The 25,509-nt window shown below is 41.4% G+C and overlaps 2 protein-coding genes across 3 annotated transcripts in view; one reads left to right on the top strand and one right to left on the bottom strand.

Moving 5' to 3' along the window:
* The window catches only part of Regnase-1 (zinc finger CCCH-type containing protein regnase 1), a 213,932-nt gene that overhangs the window by 86,532 nt on the left and 101,891 nt on the right, over positions 1 to 25,509 (top strand). For both annotated transcript variants that reach the window (XM_076808545.1, XM_076808544.1), the window contains one exon: positions 13,470 to 13,598. In XM_076808545.1, the coding sequence (XP_076664660.1) occupies positions 13,470 to 13,598 (129 nt within the window). The remainder of the gene's footprint in view (positions 1 to 13,469; positions 13,599 to 25,509) is intronic.
* Positions 128 to 2,568, bottom strand: LOC143367212 (uncharacterized). The gene is made up of 5 exons (XM_076808836.1): positions 2,536 to 2,568; positions 1,385 to 1,499; positions 1,263 to 1,340; positions 849 to 1,056; positions 128 to 215 (listed from the first exon to the last, which is right to left on the bottom strand). The coding sequence occupies exons 1-5, from the start codon at positions 2,566 to 2,568 to the stop codon at positions 128 to 130; spliced, it is 522 nt and encodes a 173-aa protein (XP_076664951.1).

Raw genomic sequence — 25,509 nt, 5'->3', positions numbered from 1 at the left:
CATTTGCAATTACCCGTTGAATAGTCCAGTACCAGCCCCGAAATCGCTCCTACGATCGCTCCGAATCCATTCAAGCTATCATAAACGCGTCCTATTCCTCTTCTACTCCAACCCATGTCGTACGGAATTATAATTCGTACAACGTCATTAAACGAATGGAATTTTCAGTGATTTGTTTATGTGGAATGAGGAAATCAGACTGGAAGTTTTCGGGTCTGGTAAGAAACGAAAAATGATATGGAATAACTAAGTATGCATTCAATTAAATTTATTGAGGTTTTCCATAATCGATGTTATTTTCTGTTTCATGTTGCAGTGTATTACAGTGTGTTCGATGATTTCAGGGGTTGAAAACAGTTATGATATCGGATTCGTTTTTGAAACAGTTATAAGAACCGAAATAATTTTGAAACAGTTACGAGTGAAAAATGAGAAAGGTTCTGGCCTATATCAGTTTCGGTTCCGGTTCTACAGAACCGATATTATATCGGTTCCATAACGATTGTATATCGGTTCCATAACGGTTATATATCGGTTCCATAACGATTATATATCGGTAATAAAAGCCAACAATAATTTTCGGCCCCAATCAAATGATTCAATATTTGAAATATACTTGGACAAAGCAAAGGTAAAGGAAAACTTTCAACACATGCTCGTAAAGGTGGAATCAGACAGCGCGGGAATCGGCGAGCTTGCTCGGCTCGTCCAGGCTCGGTTAGTCGGCATGGCGAGCACGACTCGGCGATCCGTGACCGATCTCACGGCGCGTGAATCGGTGATTCGCGCGCAAAGATCGCCGATTCATGCGCCGGTTGATTCCACCTTAACATTAAGGCGATTATTACAATGATTTTTCAATGGAGGTTACATTTTGAATAGTCAGCATTCGTTCTACAGCTGCTGCGTCTTCACAACTTTTTTTTGCCACTTGTTCTGCTGCTTTCCCGACTTCTTTCTCGTAAACTTTGCAAGTGTTATAGTTGAAGCAAGGGATGTTTAGACACGCGAAAAATTTATTAATATGAGTCCAGCCCATGCCACCATTCAGGATACCTGAAGATATGAAAAAATTTCTTTATAGGACATTTTTAGTCATTGCTTATAATTATTGTGTATGTTATAATTCTTGTTAGGCAAAAACAAAGAGTACATATGATTCGTACCCATTGTTGCTTTGTAATTTATGTCGAAACGTGATGCATTTCGTTTGCCTGGAGGACATTGCTGCTTACCGGTAGTCACTTAATTTAGAAGCAAGCACTTGTGGCATCGTATACTCAAAATTGAGCCCTGTCCTCGTGGTATTTCGCGTTCGATGTTTTCCAGTGACAGGCATTCTTTACAAGAAACGTACTACAATTGCTGCCCCAAAATTGAATACTCAACAATTTTCGTCCATCTTCCAGAGACTTATCATTATGCTCCTCTGTATCTTTGGTGTTTTCGATATCATTTACAGAGTCATTGTACTCGATAAAATTTTCCGAGTCATTATTCTGGATAAGATTTGCCAAGCCATGGTTTTCCTGGAGTATCAAAGCAGGTGGTGGCACACTCTGCTTTTTGGCAAGCCCCAATGCACGTCCACGGAGTTTAGCGCTGCATACCGAATTTTTCACTGCTTTTCCTTTCCAGCGACGAGCTGATTGTATTTTAAATATTGTGTAATCGTGTAAAATGCCAACAAAAATAGCAGGTTATGCGACACACACGCGACGCGATTAAACACGATTGAAGCTCGCGAGTACTACCAACTGCTGCACGAAAATATTTTCTCATTGAGCAACGTTGCCACGATCGCAAGGAATTTCCGACTCATGAAGATTATGTATATATATAGGAGTTTTATTAATATAATTAAGATATATGTGGCAAGTATGCATCGATGCAGCGCCGTCAAAAAATTCGAAGCCCAGCGACGCAGAACAGTTGACGGTTTCGGAACGGGGGAAGGAGGGAAGGCGTTGCGTTGCAGACGAGCGCGAGTCGAGAAGTCAGGCACGATCTTTTAACGAGAGTTGTTGTATCTGAGCGTCGGAATTCGGTTGATCGAAGCGATTGTAATCTGAACATTTACAGGAGCAAATAAATATCTTCTACAGATCCGAAGTGGGATATACGTGTTATTTTGTGGTCTGTGAATTATGGATAAAGAAAAGCGGAGCAGACGTCGATCTCGTGGCAGGAAGGAAAGACGTTCCCGGTCAGGAACTCCCCGAAGAAATCATCGGGAGTCTAAATATCGCAGCCGAAGCAGAAGTTACAGCGCTACGAGCAGAGAATCTGACTTCGCCAGGCTTGCAAATGTGTTATTAGGTATCGTAACGTCGGGCTCGAATAAGCCGGTCAATAATCACTTTATTATCGAAAAGTTTCTACCGGAATTTGATTCTGTTGGGGACCGCACGAGCCTACAGACGCGCCACGAGAGGGTGCGCGTCACGGGGCCGTGGTAGATCATGGTGTCATGGCGGATCGAGCGAGTCGGGTGTTACTTGTACCCTGTTTTGTATCTTAATGTTTAGAATGTACTTGGTGGTTAGAATCACGTCGTGTTCCACTCATTCCTATCCCACCTCATGGACATCCCAACAACTGGCGCTGCGGAGAAACTAGGATCTGTGTAAGAAAAGAGAAGATACGACAATGGGAGACGCAACTGAAGCAATCAACGCGCTGACGGCGACCATCAACTCGCTTCTGCAAATCCAACTTGCAAAAGAGAATGCCAAGAAGCCTGATGGTTCATCGACGTCAGACGCACCGCCTTCAAATTCTGAGCGGTACAACCATCTCAGCGCACGAGTGGAAGAATACAGTTTCGGCAGCGGCGACGAAACGGGGCTCTTCGAAAAATGGCTGACATGATACGAATACACCGTCGTCAACGAAGCTAGTGCGCTAGCGGCGGAGATGCAAACACGTCTGATTCTCGACAAATTGGGACAGACCGAGTTTGATCGGCTTCTAAATCATGTCGCTCCCATCCATCCAACAGCCATGCTGCAAAAGGACGTCATCGACACGCTCAAGGAACTATTTCGCGATAGAATCTCAATCGTTCGACGTCGGATAGAGATATTAAAGTATCGATACGAGAAATCAGTTCCGATCACCGAACATATCGACTGCATCAACCTGCACGCGTCAGACTTCGACCGAGCAAATCTGACAATCTACGAGTCCTCCTACTCCTTCAGTCTTTCTGTTTTTCTAGTGAAACCGACGATCTGAAGAAAATATCTTTTCGTGTTGTGGAACAAAATCCGAATGCCTCGCTCAAAAACATTGTTGCGGAGCTCGAGGCCCACATAAACGTTTCGTCTAACCTAAAAATGCTAGAAAACCCCGTGAAGGACTCACCTACGGTTACGGTTGGTAGTGTTCATGCGAAGCACGGGAAAAAAGTACAACGCGATGAACCAGACAGTAAAGTACAGACTGAATCACGCCCTATGACTAACTATAAGTGCAATGGCTGTGGTGGTTCACAGTGTGTAAGTCATGTGCGGGAAAGGGCCACATTGCAAAAGTGTGTCGTTCGGGGCAGGCACAGAAAAAAACTTCGTACACAAACAGCAGCCTCATGACTCGGTTCGTCGGCTCGGCTGGTAAATGGCGGAAGTATGTAACGACATCTATTCTCGGTACTGACGTCCGTTTACAATTTCACACAGGTTCGGACATTACAGTGATCGGTAAGAACGAATGGAACCGATTAGGGTCTCCGACACTCTCCGCCAGTGAAACCGCCGAGCACGCGGACGGGAGTGAGCTCGAAATAATCGCTAGATTTCGTTGCGTGGTGCGCGTTCTTGACCGCGAGGGGAAGATAGACATTGACGTTGCCAAGAGGAATGGTATAAACTTGTTCGGGTTAAACGCAATAGACAGCCTCAACTTATGGTCTGTACCACTAACCGATTACCAAAGTCCGAGCAGTGCGCGAACTAGTGATCGCATCAATCCTTCGGAATCCAATAGCGTCGCTGTACAAACCGCGCACGTTGATGCCTATTCAAAATTCATAGATGTAGGAATCACATCCACAATCTCGGCAAATCGCACCGTGGAGATGTATCAGGAAACATTCTCCAGATATGGGCCACCAGAGGTGCTCATTAGCGATCATGGCACACAATTTACCTCCGAGCTATTCGCTAAATTCTGCAATGAGATGCAGATCACCCATCTGTTTTCGGTGGTGAACCATCCGCAGTCGAACGGCCAGGCGGAGAGGATGGTGGACTCGGTGAAAAGAGCCATCGCCAAGAACCCATCAGACTGGAAGAAAGATCTGTTCAGTTTTCTACACAGCTACCGTTATACGCACTGCGCGTCTGCATCGGGCGAGAAGTCACTAGCGGAACTCTTCTTCGACCGCCAAATTAACTCCAAATTGCGACCTAAATCCAGGGAGAAGACCGATGCCGATTCCCAATGGAAAAGGGAGTATATGAATTGGAGACCGCGTCGTGGTCTTGGTGGCGAAGACCAAGAGAGAACAGAGCAATATATCCAAAGTCCTGTCTGAAACTCGTCGCGCCGTACGTCTGGACAACGGGAAGGAAGTAATTCGACACTTCAACCACATATGGAAAGGCGGTTCCGACGGGTCAAATTCGAATGTCGAGGTAGACGATTGTTGGACATTCCTCGACCCCATTCCTGCACAACCTTTATCCCAGGATAGCCAACCTGTGGAACATCAGCCCGAAGATCATCGGCCTGAGGATTATGAGCCGGAAGAGCCCATTCCACAGGACACTTCAAGGAGACCTACTCACAATCGGGTACCACCTAAGAGGCTGGTGCTGGATCCAAAGGCACAGTCCTATGCCAGGTGGTGACTCTCTCAAGGAGGGAGATGTTGGGGACCGCACGAGCTTACCGACGCGCCACGAGAGGGCGCGCGTCACGGGGCTGTGGTAGATCAAGGTGTCATGGCGGATCGAGCGAGTCGGGAGTTATTTGTACCTTGATTTGTATCTTAATGTTTAGAATATACTTGGTGATTAGAGTCACGTCGTGTTCCACTCATTCCTATCCCACTTCATGGACATCCCAACAGATCCCCTAAAGGGAAGTACCTCGGCTAGTGACTAGATTGAGAATGTTAACACGAGTGCAACGGTGTATGGTTGGGATGATAAAGTTGAAATGTATCTTGTCATTTGCAAATTAAGGGGAAATGCTAGATTGTGGTATGACGAAGTCCATGACACTCAGGTTTCCTGGTCAGTTTTCACGACGGAGTTGAATTAAGCAATTTCCGGGGGACACTAGTTTTGGAAAATCATTCAAAAAGGCGGCGAGCTGTAAATGCGACTTATTGCTTAAATAAATTAGGGAAGATATCTAAGCTGCGGTTAGATATCCCCGAGTACAAACTTGCCGATTTTGTCGCTCATGGGATATGTGATAACGGGATACGCACTACGGTTCTGGCGTCCCGTTGCAAGACAATAGCGGAATTAAATGATTGCCTTAGTATTTTTCCCTCCTCGGAAGTTGTCCCTAAGACTCCAAACGGCAGCATCGTTGAGTAGGAAGAACGCAAATTATTTACAGGGTAAGCCCGTCTGCAGTTTCTATAAAAAGGTCGGGCATACGGACGAGAGATGTTTCCGTAAAACTAATAGATCTCTCTCCCCTCTGGCAGTAGCGCGTTAAATGTCGCGTTGGTCGAAGCAGCTAACTCGCGGAAGATAGGAAAAGTCTGTAACATAAATTGGAAGCAGGTAGAATGCGTAATAGATTTAGGAAGTGACTGCTCAATTAGTAGGGACGGTGAGGCCCTAAAACTAGATTTGAACTTTGATGTAGCGGATTCTGTTCTGACTGGATTCAATCGGGCTCAAGTTCTACCAATAGGGTCGTCGGTTGTAAAACTGGAAATTGATAACATTAAACTCAAAATAAAACTCTTTATAGTTGCGGATAACCAACTGACGTCGAACGTGTCGATAGGCCGCGAAATAACGAACACGCCAAGAGTGATAGCTGTTGCTGATGTAACCGGGATTAAGGTAATGCGGGAAAACGGTACGAAGACAACGCTCGATTCTCCACCAGATACTGTAGTCAATAGTCGTCACGCCAGTAGTATCACCGTCGATCAGGTGTTTAGCCCGGGCCTCCCCGATGGGGATAGACGACGACTCGTGATCACTTTGAATCATTACAGATCAAGTGTTTCATTAAATATGGACGAGTTAGGGAAGACGGACGTGACTGAGATGCGAATCGAATTAATAAGCGATCAGCCAATTCAACGTAGGCCGTGCCGTATGTCGTTGTCCGAGCGAGAGAGTCAAAAAAATAAATGCGGAATTAGAAAGGAATGGAATTGTACAGAGAAGTAATTCCCCTATGGGAGTTCGATTTTGCTAGTGAAGAAAAAAAATGGCGACGACCGTGTATACATAGACTTTCGCGACCTAAACAAAATCACAAAACGCGATAAATATCCATTACCCTTAATCGAAGACCAGATTGATCGATTGGGGGGAAAATCGTTTTTTTCGTCACTGGACCTATCCTCAGGATTTTATCAAATACCGATGCACGTAGATTCCGTAGAGAAAACAACTTTTGTTACACCGGACGGGCAATATGAATTCTTGCGCACGCCCTTTGGGTTGACGAACGCACCTTCAGTGTTTCAGAGAGCTATGAATAAAACCCTTGGGGAGTTCAGATTTAGGACGACGTTGGCGTACATGGACGACATTTTAATACCATCCGAGAATCTGGAGCAGGGCTTCAAAAACCGAGCGTTAGTATTAAAGGCTCTAAGGAGGAACGGTTTTACATTAAATTTGAAGAAATGCACATTCTTTCAGCGTCAATTGGAATATTTAGGCCGTGAAATATCGGAAAAAGGGGTGAGACATGGCGCATATAAAACGAACGCCGTGGTTAATGCACCTGTACCGAGAAGCGTGAAGGAAGTTCGACAGTTTCTGGGGCTATCCGGGTATTTTCGCTGGTTTATTAAAGATTATGCCAAAAAGGTAGCACCTCTGACTGATCTATTACGTAAGGATGTACCATGGGTTTGGAAAAAGCGACAGTCAGACGCCGTAAAATTAATAAAGGATGCACTTACGGAACGCTCCATCTTGGCTATTTATGATCCGACCCGACCAACCGAGGTCCACACGGATGCGAGTTCGATCGGTTTAGGTGCAGTCCTACTACAGGAAACTGATGGGCTAAAGAGTGCCGTCGCGTATTATAACCGCAAAACGTCGGTAGAGGAGAGAAACTATCATTCATACGAGTTAGAAGCCCTCGCAGTTGTGGCAGCGCTTAAGGCTTTTCAGGTTTACCTGCTAGGTATAAAATTTACGGTGGTAACAGATTGTAGTGCAGTGCGTGCGACCGCAGCGAAAAAGGATAACGTTCCGCGTGTTGCCCGATGGTGGATGTATATGCAGGACTTTGATTTTGTCATAGTTTACAGACCTAATTCGCAAATCACTCATGCAGATTATCTAAGCAGGAACCCCGTAAAATGCTTAATGGTAGATGATATCACTGCGGCGGAGTGGATACAGGTGGCTCAGATGCAGGATGACGGAATTTCCGCGATAAGAAAGCTGCTTGAAACCGGGGACATCCAACGGGAAACGAAAGAGTATTTTGAGAAATATAATCTTAAGGGGGCGTCGTGTTCCGTAACACAGAATCAGGAGATAAGTGGGTCGTACCTCGCGCGGCTCCATCGAACGTTGTTAAAATGTACCACGACGATCTTGGGCACTTTAAGCAGTATTTGATGCACTGATATATATACAACGAATCTGCTATAATAGCAAAAAGCTGCTATATACTTCGAAAATTGAATTTTGACCAGCTTTCGGCGATTTGGGACCCCTGTGCGACGGTGCATTATAGAAATACATTGCAGTATATTAAGCTGGATCCAGACTTGAATGCGTATACGCTGAGCAGGCTGAGCACGCACGAATGACGCATGAGGAGGGGTCGAAAGTGCCACGTGTCTTTCTTCACCAACTTCTGTCCTTAGCTTAGCCCAATCCGCAGTCGTAAAGATGTTATCGAAGGAATTTTCCCTCGTGGAGAGACACAGGAAGAAAAGGTGTAGTCCGCTGACTACGCGTGTTCCCACCTGCGTCGTTCTCCCTTCAAATTAAACACGGATCCCTTATCTCTCGAGGGTATCGTTCCGTTGTCGCAGGCCTCGAGAGGAGAGCGGCGTCCCCTCGAGGGTAGGATAGGTGGGGATTCGTTGGTAACAGAGCTAAGAATTGAAACTCAAACTTTTAACTTACAATGACTATTTATTTAATAACACTTAACTTAGTAACAAGAATAACAACAATAATATTAATATTACCTACGACTACGATTATATATGTATGTTTTTGGGTTTTTTGTGTTTTTTTATATCTTATATGTTATGTATGCTATGTGATTCTAAAGTTATTGTATATGTGTATATATATATATATATATGTGTACTGCAGAGCACGGCCACTACTGTCTCCGGAGCGAGATCGTAGCCTTTGTAGAAGCGAGATTCTACAGTTTTCAAAATGAATAGTCCAAATAGGTGCACCAGTATCTTGTATACACTGGAGATCCGCCGCTACCTTCTCCGGAGCGAGCTGAATCTCACTGCTTGAAACTTAAGTTTCCTCTAGAGCTGAACATTCGTTAACTAAAGAGCATGTTAAAGGAATAGAAGGATAGGTTCTGTTCCCGAATTGAAACACACAATAACGTTCAACGTGAGTCTTTTATTCGATGACTTATATCTGCTCAAACGTTAAGACTTGTTGAGGTCAGGATGAAGACTGACGTCTGCCGCACGCACAATTTTCCGGCAAGACACGCGCGGGTAGAAAACTCCTCCTAATTGGTTGACCCGATGCCGATGTCAACCAATCGGTATCGTTCGGACCCCTAAATCGCGCCACCTATTTCGCGCGTCTACGGCGCGCTTCCACCATAGCGGGGGTGAAATTTGGCGGGAGAAATACTTCTGGTAACGCAGCAGGATTTCCCCAGACCCCGAGGTGCGTGACGTGGCCGGTCGCAGGCCGCCGGCCCCGCACCGTGGGCCCTACAGAAACTCAAGGTTTACGATACCCGCAATAACTATTGAGGCCGTAAACGAAAGTCTCTAAGAAAACATGCTTTGTTCAAATCACGAAAAGAACGGAAAGCGGCTTACTCAAAAATAGTTTTGCTGGCGCGCGTGTCATAAACCATGCCGACCATCTGTACGCCAAATGTTCATATTTTGCCGTACCGATGACCGCTACAATGTTTTCCAATGTAGCTTGAATGCGCCGCTGTGCTGCGTGCACCTCCTTTTATAGTGGGAAATTGGCGGGCTGGCACGTGCGCAGTGAGTCGTTTGTCGATATTTCGCGTTTTACTCGCTTAATACATATTATTTTATCTTGTGTTTTTGTCAATATCTACAGGGTGTCCCAGAATTGAGGGACATCCCGGAACATGCAATATCCTGATGCAAAAAGACATCGAAAAGTCCTTAACCGTTTTGGGATCTGGGGTTTCGTTTTCGAGATATTAAGAAAAAAGCCCGACCAATCAGAGCGCGAGACTTCCGCTGGAGCTCCCGCGCTAGCGTGGCCGCGCGCCGTGCCGCGCTGCGACTACGAATAAGCAAGGCGGCATGCATCGAAGGAAATTGCGTAGAATGACAAATGAAAAAGACGTAACAAAAAAATCTAACCTTTTGCCATGGTTTGTTTGCCATTTAAAGTGAATAATGAATAAAAGATAAATGGATGAAAATCGTGTGTAACGTAAAAAGACGAATACACAGTTGTTTGTTTTTTTTTTTTTTTTTTTTAGAAGAATCGAAAATAATAATTATTTGGAGTGAGAGGATAAGGAACACGTAAATTTCCTTTTTTAATAACGTACACACGAAAAGGTATGCAACAGGGAACGAACAAAAAGTGATCGTAGTTGGTTATTATGATAAAAATCCGTAGTTCAATAACGGCCAACACTGTTGTTGATAATGAATAAGTCCGTTTAAAAACTGCGAAGAAAAATTTACGTACGGAAATTTGGAGAATTATCGCCGGAAATAAGCCATAGCCTGCGTTAAATTTAAAAAATAATAGTTGCCAATAATGTAACTAAAACTCACCCTTTCGGATATTCACCCTACTGCTTGAAAACCTGAGTCACTAGGTCACTGAACCGATCCTGGTCATCGACAGACGCGCCGAGTGCATAGCTGATCTCAGGTACACGACACCATCCAAAGTTAAGGGTCGCAACGTCAAGTGCGTCCGGGTTAATGTACCGAATATTCACTTCACTACACGTCTCCTAATATTGATCATTTAATTTATTTTTCATGGAACGCGTTGTTCCTTCGATTTAAAAATTGGTGGAAATGAATTTTCACTCGGCTTCGGAGCCGTGTGTACAGCCGCGCAAATGCTCGTGCAGCAGTAGTTGCGTCTCCGTTGTTCTGGACATAAACTCAAAACATCGCATAATACTCTTGTGTAGAAAACATTTCTCTGACGCGATTGCTAACTGACTGACAGGATTTTTTCCAAGGAGCTTCCTCGATACCCAAGTAGTTAACCCCCGTTCAATTATGAGTTAACTCTTACCACGATAACGCGCCTTAGATAAAAAGAAGCCAGCGCATTTTCGAAACACACGTGCTTTGCAGAAGCGCAACGAACGGACTATCGTGCACTTTTACAAAAGCCCGAGTTTCATCCTTTTACTGCCAACGTAGCCCCTGCTTCGAGATAAGCAGCAGGCGCCACATGTTTCGGTTCGAAAGGGTCCGAAGAGAAGAGAAATAGAAAGTCTTCGAGTTGCTATAAAGAAGAAAATGCATACCATTCCTGCTTCCCTTTTCCGATACACTGAGTTCACGTCTGCTACGTGGCGGAACCAGCAAAGCCATAAATTACCCAAAACTTTAGGAAACCGTTCTCTACCGCCGACTCGCGGAACAATACGGTCGTAACCTGCGACCCTAGCGAAATGCTCAGGCCGATCAGCCTAATGAATTTTTGGCTGCTTCGCTGGTTCGTTCATTGCACTTCTGCAAAGCACGTGTGTATCGAAAATGTGCTGGCTTCTCTTTACCTAAGGCCTGTTATTCTGTTAGGAGTTAAATCATAATGAAACAAGAGAAACTACTTGGGGATAGAGGAAGCTCCTTGGAAAAATCCTGTCGGTCAGTTAGCAATTGCATCAGAGAAATGTTTTCTACACAAGAGTATTACGCGATAAACGCAGTATAAACCCGGAACAAGGGAGATGCAACTACTGTTGTATGAGCATTTGCGCGGTTGTACCCCCTGTTCACGGACGTCTTCAAACGCCAAGTGAAAATTCATTTCCATCAATTTTTATGACGTAGGAAAAATACGTTTCATAAAAAATAAATTAAGTGATCAGTGTTAGTAGCCGTACAGTGACGAGGATATTCGGTACAATAACCCGAACGCACTTGACGTTGCAATCCTTTAGTTTAGGTGGTGTCGCATGTACTTGCGACCAACCGAGCACGGGACGCTAAAGAGAGGAAAGGAATGTCCGAAAGGATGAGTTTTATTTAATTTATTGGTGATTATTAGGTGTAGAAACAAATTCTCTCCGACTTTAGGGTACAATAACAGTTTCATTTAAAAAATATGAAAACAACTCAATCATCGAAATAATTTCCATTATTGTTAATTACCTTTTGCCATTTTTCTGGCAGCTTACGAATACCACCGCGATAAAAATTCGGTAGCTTTGTACTGATTATGTAAATCCTATCGGAAAGAATTTATTCATACACCTAATATTATTTTTTAAATTTAGTTATAATGGCCGTAATTAAACTACGGATTTTTATCTCAATAACGAACTACGATCACTTGTCGTACATTTTTTGTTACATTACCTTTTCGTTTATGCGTTATTTGAAAACGAAATTAACGTATTTCTTGTCTTCTTACTTCAAATAATTATTATTTAAGATTCTGCTTTAAACAAAAAACTGTGTAACGCGGGTTCTTTCGATGCATGCCGACTTGCTTGTTAGTACGTTCGTAGTACAAGCGCAGCCGCCTACCGCGTAACTAACGCTACCGCGGGAGCTCGGGCGGAAGGCGCGCGCTGTGATTAGTCCGGGTTTTTTGTTAATATATCGTTAACGCAGCTTCGGACAATATTTTCGCTAAGAAAAAAGTTGTTTCAAATCACCCCCTCTAAGGACCTCCACCGTTTTTAGGACACCCTGAATGCAAAGTTTACTGCCCATCTGTTACATTTCGTACTTCCATAACACGATACTTTTCTATGCTCAGACTTCTTTACAAATATATTTTATTGCTTTGCCTATAAGAACTACATTCCGCTAATTTTGGAAACTAATTCCGAAATGTAACTGGTGAAAAATCTGCATTTGACGGAGTAGTATTGATCCCAGGTGACAAATCTGTCTTGCACTCCATATCAATTTTCTGATCAACTTCCTCTGACGATAAACTGCTTTCTCTTTTGTCATTGCGAAGAGGTTATGTAGATTTTGGAAAGCATTGGGAATTTTTCTGTCGAGTTGATGGACAATTTAGGACAGCACACTTTGGTTTGCCATTTAAAATCCGTTTCGCATTCATTTTCAACGCACAATTATTTACCTTAAATCAGAATTAAACACAAACAATACTCTTTACCGACGAAAATATCACTGACAATGGCTGACAATGAGATACAATGGCGGCAACGTGCAACCGATTACTGAGTGCAACGAAGACAGATGCAACCTACCGCCAGCGGAATGAGAGGCGTGGGGAGGAAACGTTGCGCCATCTAATGTATACTCGAAATGGGATGAACTATGTTTCAGCCCGGTGCCTATATTACTGTCCACCCCTAGCTTATATGGGGCGTCACGCTAAATCTACCAGCGCGAGCGCCGCTCGGTGCGCGGCCCCCTGGTGGCCGCGCTCGGTAGCCACGGCCCGCGATGAACGCGGGTGGTGGGCGAAAGATCGCCGTCCTACCGATATAACTCGTTACAAAATATTTATCGTAAAATTAAATTTTCCTTAAATGAATGTTATTTAGCGCAATTTTATATTAATTTCGTTTTTTACACATGTTTTTTCGAAGTAAATTATATTTGTGGTGAGGTGACATGTACGTATAAAAATAGCAAATACACTGTATTACTCAGAAAAGAAGTATTGAGTTTATAATTCTTTGTATAATTGTGTATTGTAATATCAAACTACTTACGATACAAATATGCAGTCATATACAACGGCAAAAGAAGTAAAAAATACATGATGTGCATATCATATAAAGCATATAATGTTACATAAATTCGCATTAGACATTGAAAAGAATGATGAGACTTTACATGTTGGATATACTTGAAACTATTATAACCATTTGTACCTATGTAATCTATTCTTTGGCTTTACTTTCAGAGATACGTAGAAATTACCGTTTTGGAAACTGGAAATACTGCAGACGCAGAAGATTCTTCTTACGATAGCGATTACGAAACTGAGGATTTAATTGCAGCTACGAGTGTGCATTCACAAGTGGACCCACAGGTAATGATTTTTATTGAATACAGTACTGCTTGGAAAAGAAGCCGCGCTTTCTGACCCGATAAGAAGCCGCCGGTATCCCCCGTTACTTCTTTTGTAGTTGCCCTAGCGAGTGAGAGGTCTCAGAGAGACATATTCTTCATACACTTTTTTGAATAGACGACGTCACGGCAATGCAGTCCGTAATTTATGACTTGTCAATACCGCGGGCCCTCTTCATTGTTCTCAGCCTCTTTCACTTGCCGCGGCAGAGAGCAAATGCATGCCGAATAGACTACCCATCTTGGAAAGAGCTCGAGCTCGGTCCGGGAGTGCGGCTTCTGTTTAATATAAAACTATAGACGAATTAAAGTATCATTTTTTAGTATACAAGATCAAACATTAACTTGACGACCTAAAATTGCTCATGAATTATTCATCCTATGGAAATGCGTTCCAAAGAAATAGTTAATGGTATTCAGAGCAGAGATGGGCAAAGATAATATCTAGATAAAAGGTACTTACGGGTATCCGTTATTCAAAGATCGAATAAGGATGATTTAGCTTTATTCAAGGCGCCAGAGATGAAGCTGGTTATTCAAGGGGAATTCCTCCGACGGCAAAAGATACATACAGGCTCAGCGTTTTATCCTGCAACCCGCGCTCGCGCGAACAGGTAAAATGCCAACAGCGCCTCACAGACGTATTCCACTACAACCATGCACCGTCCCGGCGCACAGTGGTCGAAAATGACTCAGTCGGCGTCAAAATTCAATTCCCACGCCAAATCGAAAGTAAAATCAACGACCCTTGGTATACTGGGGTATTAGGTATCGCTGATTACGAATCCGTTGCAGGTTTTTTGAAAAGAAGATGGCGGATCCAATATGGCCGCTCAAAGTTGACAAAAACTGGAAAAATACGAATCCTACGAACGAAACACGTTGTTTATTCAAAACCTACAGCTATAACTATATATTTTATGAATCTATAAATGTGCATCACACTCTATAGAATGATATTCTAATGAATAGTTGTTAAAAAATTAGTTTTAACAATAAAAAAACAACATTATTTACTAATTTTATCATTTCCGCGACAAATACTGCAAGCAAATACGTGATTAATCTACCATTAAATATGTATCGGAGACTAAAATAAAGATTATTGACATAAAAAATGTTAGTATAATTGTTTATTAATAATTTATTTAAACAATTTTTTAACAAAGTGACTGAAATCCATTTCATACAATCAAATTGATCATATTTTGTTGTAACATTAATATAAACAATTATTAACAATCAATTGTTATTAAACAATTTGTTAATATAATCGATTTTCTATTATTTTACAAGTTTTGACATGTGGGTACGACATTGACTTTGACAAGTTTGAAATGTACACAAATTGTTTAATAACAATTATTATATTGTTATTAATTGTTTATATTAATGTTACAACAAAATATGAACAATTTGATTGTATGAAATGGATTTCAGTCACTTTGTTAAAAAATTGTTTAAATAAATTATTAATAAACAATTATACTAACATTTTATTATGTCAATAAATAATCTTTATTTTAGTCTCCGATACATATTTAATGGTAGATTAATCACGTATTTGCTTGCAGTATTTGTCGCGGAAATGGTAAAATTAGTAAATAATGTTATTTTTTTATTGTTAAAACTAATTTTTTAACAACTATTCATTAGAATATCATTCAATAGAGTGTGATGCCCATTTATAGATTCATAAAATATATAGTTATAGCTGTAGGTTTTGAATAAACAACGTGTTTCGTTCGTAGGATTCGTATTTTTCCAGTTTTTGTCAACTTTGAGCGGCCATATTGGATCCGCCATCTTCTTTTTCAAAAAACCTGCAACGGATTCGTAATCAGCGATACCTAATACCCCAGTATACCAAGATATTTGATTTTCCTTTCGATTTGGCGTGGAAATTGAATTTTGACGCCGACTGTGTCATTTTCGATAACTGTGCGGCGTTCGGAGAGTTGCCAGCGACCGCTGGACAGCAGCGATACCCGAGCTTCGAGAATTTTGGGATGGTCTCTTTCAAATTAACGTCGCAAAGAGCTATTCAGAAATTGCCGGCCAGGGTTGAAAAATTTGGGGCCTTTTCTGAATAACTTTTGAAATATAACAGATATTGGAATGCAATTTGCGCCGAAAAATGAGAAACAATTATTTCCTCTTAATGATGGACAATTTAACATATTTTATATTTAATTTTTTTTTCTATCAATTTTTTTACTTAAATTGTTGTAAAAAGCTTTTGCAAACTGTTTATTTGATACTGTATTTAAGGCTGTTTTTAAAATTCGTGGTGTTGATAAACAATATGCTAGTTATTTCTGTATCATTACTTTCAGAAATTGAGAAATTAAATTTTTTAAATTTTTATTGAATTATATCTGCAGACCTCAGAATCTATTGTTCTGGTTTTCTTCTTTATGATTTTATCCTTAATGCATTGCATACCTAGATCAGATGTAAGGGGTAGCTAATGGGACGTGTCTTTGATTTTAGCGGTGTTTGAATTTTTTTTCTAGAATTTTTGTGTCTGAATGTTTTAGCTACTCAACGCGACGCCTATACCGGCTTCCGATAATGTCATTTTTTGGAACGATGCGCCATTATTGTGGCAGGTGGCGAAAAATCTCTCCGTACAGGGGTATATCGCCGTGGTCAACTCTGTCGTAGCTAAAAATTTTTGAGACAGGTACGAAATTAGTCGACATTATTTTCAAACTTCATTACAGTAACCTGGGGTGCGGGTGATAAACCGATCCTAAAAGCGGACCACGCGGCTCGATTACCTGGGCCGGGAAATTCTCAATAGCTCTTTGCGACGTTAATTTGAAAGAGACCATCCTAAAATTTTTGGACCTCGGACATCACTGCTGTCCAGCGGTCGCTGGCAGCTCTCCGCTGTGCCGGTGCATGGTTATAGTGGAATGCGTCCGTGAGGCGCTGTTGCCACTTTATAAGTTCGCGCGAGCGCGGGTTGCAGGATGGAACGCTGACCCTGTACTTTGTTTATTTAAAGGCCTTTCCTCTTGGGTTGTGAATAATGTTTCAGCTTCCATTATATTCTTATACTAGAAGGTCGAATAACCGGCGAAAGCTTTTGCGGCCCGACCCGCGCACGGTCGTCTACCGGTCAGATTCTACAGAATCTGAATTTGTTTATTTTTCATCGTATCAATATGAAAGTGACACCAATGGATTCCTAGCGGTCTCCCGATTAAATGGACGGGAAATAATTTATATCGGACTATTTTTAACGAAACGGGCTTTGAATTTTGCAAATAAATTTCTCACGTAATATCCTTAATATGGTCCGAATTATATCATTTTTGGGGCCATTTTCATTGAGAAGACATGAGGAATCGATTGGTAATACTTTCATCAACACTTGAACTCAAAAACATGAACATATTATTAGGCCTGTCGGCACTAATGCTCTCGGCTGTCAACGGGCGGTCTACTACCTAGGGCCCGAAGTTCCTCGCTCACAGCGAGAAAGCAAAACGGTGGGGTAGGTAGGTCTTTCCCGATAATACGAGCCCAAAGTCTCCTCAACAATCGGAAGACTGTACATATTCTTTCTGATGCTTTCGACGGTGCGCGCAACCATTTGCGTGCGTGCCTTGACGTTGCGTGTCAAAAAAATATTCTTTTAATTACAGTTAGTAATTCAGTTTGTAAGTGGAATTAAATTAGGCGTCATTAAAATCACGCACAGTTCATTAATTTTAACTAGTTGACCAAATCATTTATTTTTTAATTCATTAATGCAGTGCTCTGGTTAAGAATATCGATATAGGGAGCTAATCCTCTAGGGCCGAGAATGTACAGTATTGTTCGCTTCACACGATCGTTTCTTAGCATTTGTACAGGATAATTCTCTAGCTAGAGTCGTGAAGCGCGATCCTCGCCAGCAATCATGTATCTCGCTGAGTTTCGCCGGCTTCGACACTCGAAACCAGTGGGGCCATACAATGTTGGGCACAATCAGTGACGAATCTGCAGGTCTTCATTTCTAATGAGATCTTTGCGAAAGTGACGTCAATTGATTCCTCATGTTTCGCCGATGACACTGACCAAGAACGACGTAATTCCGACCATAATGATGGAAACTCCTTGAAAATTTTATTTCCACAACCGCAAGCTAATTTCGTTAATAATAGTCCGATTTATATGAATTTTGGTATAATCTTCATTGGAAGAAAATAAGGAATCCATCGTTGTCACTTCCATATCGATACGATAAAAAATAAAGAATTATTTTATTTTTGAAACAGGTATGAATCCTCGGCCGACCGCAGCGGATCGACGTCGGCACCACGCAGTCGAGGCTGGAAATGGGAAATATTCATTTCAGCGGATTAAGGAATTCTTTATTCTTTATCGTATCGATATAGAAGTGACACCAATCGATTCCTTATGTTTTTCTGATGAAAATCATACCAAATGTCATGTAAATCGGACTACTTTTACATAAGGAATACAAATTGCTTGTATCCGATTGCAAGTAGTCCGTTGGCATGATATTTAATATGATTTTAATCGGGAGAACCAGGAATCCATTGGTGCCACTTCCCTTTCGATACGATGAAGAAAAAAAATTATTAATACGCTATAATGGATATTTCACGCTCGACTGCGGGGGGTCGACCTCGATTTGCCGCGTTCGGCTGAGGAATCATACCTGTTTCCGAAGCAAAATAATTATTTATTTTTTATCGTATCGATATGGAAGTGACACCGATGAATTGCTTATGTTTTTCCGATGAAGATCGTACCAAAATTCATGTAAAACGGACTATTATTAACGATGTCAACTTGAAATGATATAAACAATTTTTCATGGAATTTTCTTCATTATGGTCTGAATTACGTTGTTCTTGATATCAGTTTCATCGGTGAAACATAAGAAATCGATTGGCTTCGTTTTGGCAAAGATTTGATGAGAAATTTGGAAATCTTGGACATTTCGCACTTTTTAATGGTATTCCAACCCCTCCGAGGGTCAAAAGCCATAAAATTTGACGAGGCACTGCGGGCGTAGTCCTCACCAGGCAGCATCTCTTTGATGGTCGTAGCTGGAGAATCATCCTGTACAATGGTCATTTTTTACGTTATATAGTTTTTTTTACCGAGATACGACTTTAAGTTCTGTTTACTAAATGGAGCATTTAATGTTTACCGTACCGTTAACTTAGGACTGTATTAAGAAGTATGGAGTAAAACAATAATAGTTATTTATGGTTAGGTACAGTGGAATGTCAACTAACCACGGTGTTCCACCGTGACAGAAACCGAATTTGTTTATTTGTGACACCAATGGATTCTTGGCATTCTCTCGACCTGGGGGCACAGCACTGCCCCCGCCGAATCCAGTCGGACTAGCACATCCATAAGCACTCTTTTGTGGAAGCAACTCAGCGTACTTTTGACCTCCCCATATCTTTGTGCTGGAGTTATTCAGGAACCTGAAACTTCTTTTTATCTAGAGTACTTTGCAAACGGAACTAAACATCCAAATTTCGCATTTTTATCTTTTCTAGTTCATAATATATTTGAACTCAAAGTTTCGTTATTTCGACACTAACTGATCATCAAAAATCAGACGTACTTCTAGCACCCCTAGAAACTTGAACATTGGCAGAAAGGTACTGTTTGGGTTACAGAGTAAGGAAATAAATGAGTATAATCGACTTCGATTCCAAAATAATTCATTCAAAGCGACCGAGAAGGGCCAATAGGGATAGGGAGTGGGCTATTCGAAAGCCAATGGCTGATGTCCACAAACAACCCGTAGCTGTAGTCGAATTAACGAAAGAAGGCGCCTTGGGACCAGGGCCAGAATTTGCGATGTTGCCCGTACTCCAGGCTCGCAATTGGTACTACCCCTACGCGGCCCCCTACGCCTTGGCCAATGACATTCGATTACTTAGCTGTGGGCCTAGAGTTATCGTTGTCCTTGTCGGGTGTATATTGCTATCCTCTTCCAGAGGACGAACCCAACGTCCTTCCCATAGAGATTTGACAGATTGTCGCAGCTTATTGGCTATGCGGCACGCGCCATGCAGAATGATAAATCGAGGAATACAGGCTTATAGGATTCTTATTCTATTTAACGTCATTCCACGGCAAATCGATCACTTTTTGCACTCGATGGTACGGATTTCGTTCAAACTGAAATATTATATAGGAAGGGATTTCAGTCATCACTTTGCTGGTTTTGAATTTGTTCAATTTTTGCCTATTTTCATGAAACCGAGCTCTACTTGTGAATTTTTATCTCGGAAACTCTTTATCGTATTGAATTTATTCTTTTTTGTAGTTTTGAAAATTACAACCAAAGTTTTATTTTGCAAATTTCACGTACGAAATATTCTGCTTTCGAGCATGGAATTTTGAAAATTAAAATCAGCATGAGCTGTTATTAACCGATGAAGAGTTTCATTAACCCAATCTTGATCAATGACATTCTTTTTATGATGATCAGGTCTATACATACTGTCACCTTCTTTAATTGTTGATTATTTGTGAAAAAGATGTTTTCATAATTTCACGTGACTAACAAAATACATATTGCATTGTGATCAAAGTTTCTAAAAATGTGATCGATTTGGCGTGGAGTGACTTGTAGATGAAGGAATCTGTTTTATCGAGCGAGTGAGAGACACAGTTGCACTTGAAGATAGAAAAAGACGTCTGATCTGCTACACAACGTGGCAACGTCGCACGAAGTACGGAGCAGGCATTGGGTCTCTCCCGAGCCACGCGCGCCGGCCTACGGGCCGCCCTAACGCCTTCTTTCGTTAATTCGACTATAAGAAAAGGAGGATTACGTACAAAAAGAAGTGAAATCCCATCAAAAACATTCCGTGTAAAAAATGTAGCCAAGTCTCGTGGCTCTTTACCCGTAAAAAGTTGTGAGATCTCGTGTAGAACCGAGTATAGCGGTCTCATTAACTCCGACACTTTCATTCACAAATCACTCCAAGTCTACATCTTTAATTAAAGAAAATTTTGTGACTTGGCAATTACCCAGTACGAGAATGAGGCGACTCTTGTTTACATTTTAATATTCACGTTTATTAATAAAGTATTGCATAAAATAATATGATAACTGAACGTATATGTATTTATAGCGTGGACTTAATTTTACATAACATTGTAAGGTGTAAAAACTCCCCTGATATATATACATATATATATACAGGGTGTCCCACTAAGGAATGGACAGCGCGATATCTCTTAAAGTATTGTCGATAAAAATATAAAAAAAATAGGGAATTGCATGGTTCGAGGGGGCCCATTTATTAGCGTGAACGAATTTTGTTTCCGATTATTATTTTAAAAGATACGATGGTCAAGTTCGGTTTTTCAAATGGAACTATTTTTTTTGAAGACCTGAGTTGATAGTGCGTTCCAAGACAAATTCAATAAGCTTTAATGTATACACTTTATTTCCACTGGTTTTTAAGATATTGCGCTTGCAAATTTACTGATTTTCACTGTATGAAACCCCTCTGAAATGGCAAAAACCGGGGGCGGTCTTACTGACACCACGGGTGGCACTGCCTGTTGAAATGGATACTTACCTGCCAAAGGTCTACGCCAGAAATGGCAGGCCCAAAGGCTGGACAATTCTTTTCCGTCAGAAATACTACTTAGGTAGGTACATCTGCGGTATCGAGAAGCGCATCGTTACTTTTATTTCGCACTTGCTTCTACGCTCGGATGGCCGGTTCTTTTGGGAGGGATGCAAGTTGGATTGGTTAGGTTAGGAGGAGTGAAAGTTGCTAGACTAAATTTCAACCATAGGGAGCAGATTGTATCAGAACCAATCGGATTTGCATCCCTCACAAAAGAACCGGCCATCCGAGCGTAGAAGCAAGTGCGAAATAAAAGTAACGATGCGCTTCTCGATACCGGAGATGTACCTACCTAAGTAGCATTTCTGACGGAAAAGAATTGTCCAGCCTTTGGGCCTGCCATTTCTGGCGTAGACCTTTGGCAGGTAAGTATCCATTTCAACAGGCAGTGCCACCCGTGGCGTCAGTAAGACCGCCCCGGTTTTTGCCATTCCAGAGGGGTTTCTTGCAGTGAAAATCAGTAAACTTGCAAGCGCAATATCTTAAAAACCAGTGGAAATAAAGTGTATACATTAAAGCTTATTGAATTTGTCTTGGAACGCACTATCAACTCATGTCTTCAAAAAAAATAGTTCCATTTGAAAAACCGAACTTGACCATCGTATCTTTTAAAATAATAATCGGAAACAAAATTCGTTCGCGCTAATAAATGGGCCTCCTCGAACCATGCAATTCCCTATTTTTTTTATATTTTTATCGACAATACTTTAAGAGATATCGCGCTGTCCACTCCTTAGTGGGACACCCTGTATATATATATATTGGTGCCACTTATTTTTCAATTTTTGATTCTGAAAGGAGAGCCCCCCCCCCCCTAGTTTTGTTCCTTCTAACCTAAAATTTCGCTACACCAAATTTCAGCTTATTCGGATAATATTATCCCGTGGCAACAACACGTGAATATTAACCCTCATGTCAATAACCGGGTACTGAGGTACCCACCTTGGCATGTTTTATGAAATTTTTTAATGTTCCCGTGAAAAATTCGTCATGACCGCTTGGATCTTCGTTATTTGAACATTTTTAAAGCGAAATATATTTTCAGACTTCTTTGTTTGGTCTTGGATTCGAAGAATTATCCCGTCAAAATTTACATAGTGATTCTCAATAACCAAGGTACTCGGGTACTAGGGTGTAGCGAAAAACACTTTTTTCGTCGGAGCGCATCGTAATAATGCGGGAAACTTGCCCACCCACGACAGTAATACATGTGTAAATTTTCAGCTCAATCGGTTAATATTTCTCTGTTCTGAACTTCGCCTTGAATTTTCACAATTTTAGTGAAAAATACCAAAATGTTGACAAACACAGAATATGTACTGCACTTCTTATTGCTTGAAATCAATATAGAGGGACGTGTTGTGCTGTGAAACGCAGGTAAAACTCATAGCTAAGGACTGGAGGTACAGTGACTGTGCTCCCCACGCGCGTTGTTTCTGTTCCACGTATCACTGTCCAACAGCCATTTTGATCTGTAACATTCAATAGCCGTTTCTTATAGACTGATGTGAGCTGAACACGAATCCGCAAACCGTTTGTCATAATAAAAATTTTCAACTTTGAACATCCTTTGTGTCGAAACAGTAATAGTTATTCGGTTGCTTTCCGTCAAATTATTCTATGAACCCTCGCGAACACAACGATATAAGTTATTATTGAATTATAAATATTAAACTATGTTTAAACAACGATTAAAAGGAAAAGGACATTCGAAATGCACCAATTTTTGTAAATATCTTTCTATATATTTCAAAAACTAAGTGTCTAGGAGAAAATCTGACCACTCTACGCGATGTACCGGATATTTTATCTCCGGAAAACATCAACAGCTGTGGTAAAACAGTTTTTGTTTCCAATACAGAAACGAAAGAATTTGGCAAAAGGCGCTACGGGCGCCGAATAGCACTGCACTGTTCGCGGAGCACGTTTTGCCAAACACTTTCTTTTATGTATTGTAAACAAAAGGTGTCTTACCATTTCTGCTGATTGATTCCGGATAAAAAATGTCCGTTGCATCGCGTGAAGTAGTCAGATTTTTTCCTCGACTCTTAGTTTTTGAAATATATAGAAAGGTATCTGCAAAAATTGGTGCATTTTGTGTGTTCTTTTCCCTTTGATCGTTGTTTAAACATATTTAAATGTTTATAATTCAATAATAACTTATATCGTTGTGTTCGCAAGGGTTCATAGAATAATTTGACGGAAAAGCAACCGAATAACTATTACTGTTTCGACACAAAGGATGTTCAAAGTTGAAAATTTTTTTTTTTTTTTCAAAATCGAATTTCTGGAAAACTGAGGCTGATGACAAACGGTTTGCGGATTCGTGTTCAGCGCACATCAGTCTATAAGAAACGGCTATTGAATGATACAGATCAAAATGGCTGTTGGACAGTGGAACGTGGAACGGAAACGAGGCGCGTGGGAAGCACAGTCACTGTACCTTCAGTCCTTAGCGATGTATTTTCCCTGCGTTTCACAGCACAACAAATCCCTCCAAATTGGTTTCAAGCAATAAGAAGTGCTTTTACGGTATATTACACGCACCAGAACGCAACAGAAACGAAACCGTTACATATTCTGCGTTTGTCAACATTTTGGTATTTTTCACTAAAATTGCGAAAATTGAAGGCGAGGTTCAGAATAGAAGATATTAACCGATTGGGCTGAAATTTTACACGCGTATTACTGTCACGGGTGGGCAACGTAGGGACTTTTGGTTATTGACATAAGGGTTAACGAAAAATTACATTTTCAAATATTTATTGAACGATTTATCTTATTTCAAATGTCCCAACTGTTTTCCAAATCCTGCACACTTATATTTTAATTTATCGAATTTAAAAAATAAACACAATTCCGTAACATATCAAAGTCAAGTATACAGTTTTACTGTTTTATTCTGTTTCGGTTATAATTGATTTGATACCCGATGATTTACATAACCGTTACAGATAACGACAATTCTACGAAACAATAAATGTAAAATGGAATACCTCCGCTGGTTGCTTCCTTAATTTTCGTTGTTTGCAAGGTTTCGTTGTAACTTTTTAAAGCTAAAGTTGGAATAGCGTGCACCGGGGGTGGTCCTGTTCGCGCCACGGGTGGTACGCGTTGGCCATTGCCTGTTGAAACAGATACCTACCTGGCAAAGGTCTACGCCAGGAATGGCAGGCCCAAAGGCTGGACAATTCTTTTCTGTCACAAATGCTAGGTAGGTACATCTGCAGAATCGAGAAGCATACCGTTAATGTTTCAAAACGTCATAAAATTTATTTAGAGTTTATACGCAAGGGGAAGTAGGAAAATATAACTCAATTTTATCATTCATATGACAAATGTTGTCGAAACGTTCTTAGAGAAATAATAAATTATCGATCGTAAAGTGCGAATGATTTTTCACCTGGCTCTGAGTCCGCTTTTGCCCCGACGCACGCAAGAAAGATGCCACAAATATAGTAATTAAAAGGTATTATCCACCGTCAAGACGCCTCGTGGAGATACACAGGAAATCGGCTTAACGCGTCAGCGACTTCATTCTGTTCGGATTTTAGATATTCTATGGTATACGGAACTCAGTGAGCCGGATAAACCACCGCCCGATACGTGGATGTAAATCACGCTTGCTACTTAACATCTTTAGACTATTACAATCAGTTTTAATGACAAAGCTAATTCTAATGAGGTACACTCTAAATTTTTCGATGGTGCTTACGGTTGCGAGCGTCTCTAATTCAGCCGAGTGCTACTTGTTTTCTTCGCGAGTCGTTTTTCTGCTGTAGTAACTGACAGGCAGCAGCCTCCCACTAGGTTGATATTGTAATAAAACACCGCCCAAATCTGAACTACACGCGTCGGGTGTGACGACCCACTATTCTTCGCGCGGTCATAACTAGCATCTTCCCTGTAAATCACGCCACAACTCCATCACTATCTATAAAACTCAGCTCTTAACCCTTTCCTCAACCATCGGGCCATCTAGACGATGCACCTTAGAGGTCCCCATCTCGAGATGGTCAACTATGAAATTCCTCTTCCCCTCTTCGCCCTAAGAGGCACGATCTCCTCCCTCGTACCTAAATCTAAACAAGTCCCTCGCCCCAACAACCGTTTTAACTCGACACCACGTCTCACCCCTCTCCGCGACGCGTAACAAGCCACTCTCAAACCCCTCCAATCAAAAACCCCAAAATCAATGCAATGGGATGAGTACCCCCTTTCAAAGCCCCAAAAAGA

This window comes from Andrena cerasifolii, chromosome 3 (genome assembly GCF_050908995.1).
Source record: "Andrena cerasifolii isolate SP2316 chromosome 3, iyAndCera1_principal, whole genome shotgun sequence".
Lineage (NCBI taxonomy): Eukaryota > Metazoa > Arthropoda > Insecta > Hymenoptera > Andrenidae > Andrena > Andrena cerasifolii.
The sequence above is the reverse complement of the archived record's forward strand: the minus strand, read 5'-3'. Positions and strand labels throughout refer to the sequence as shown.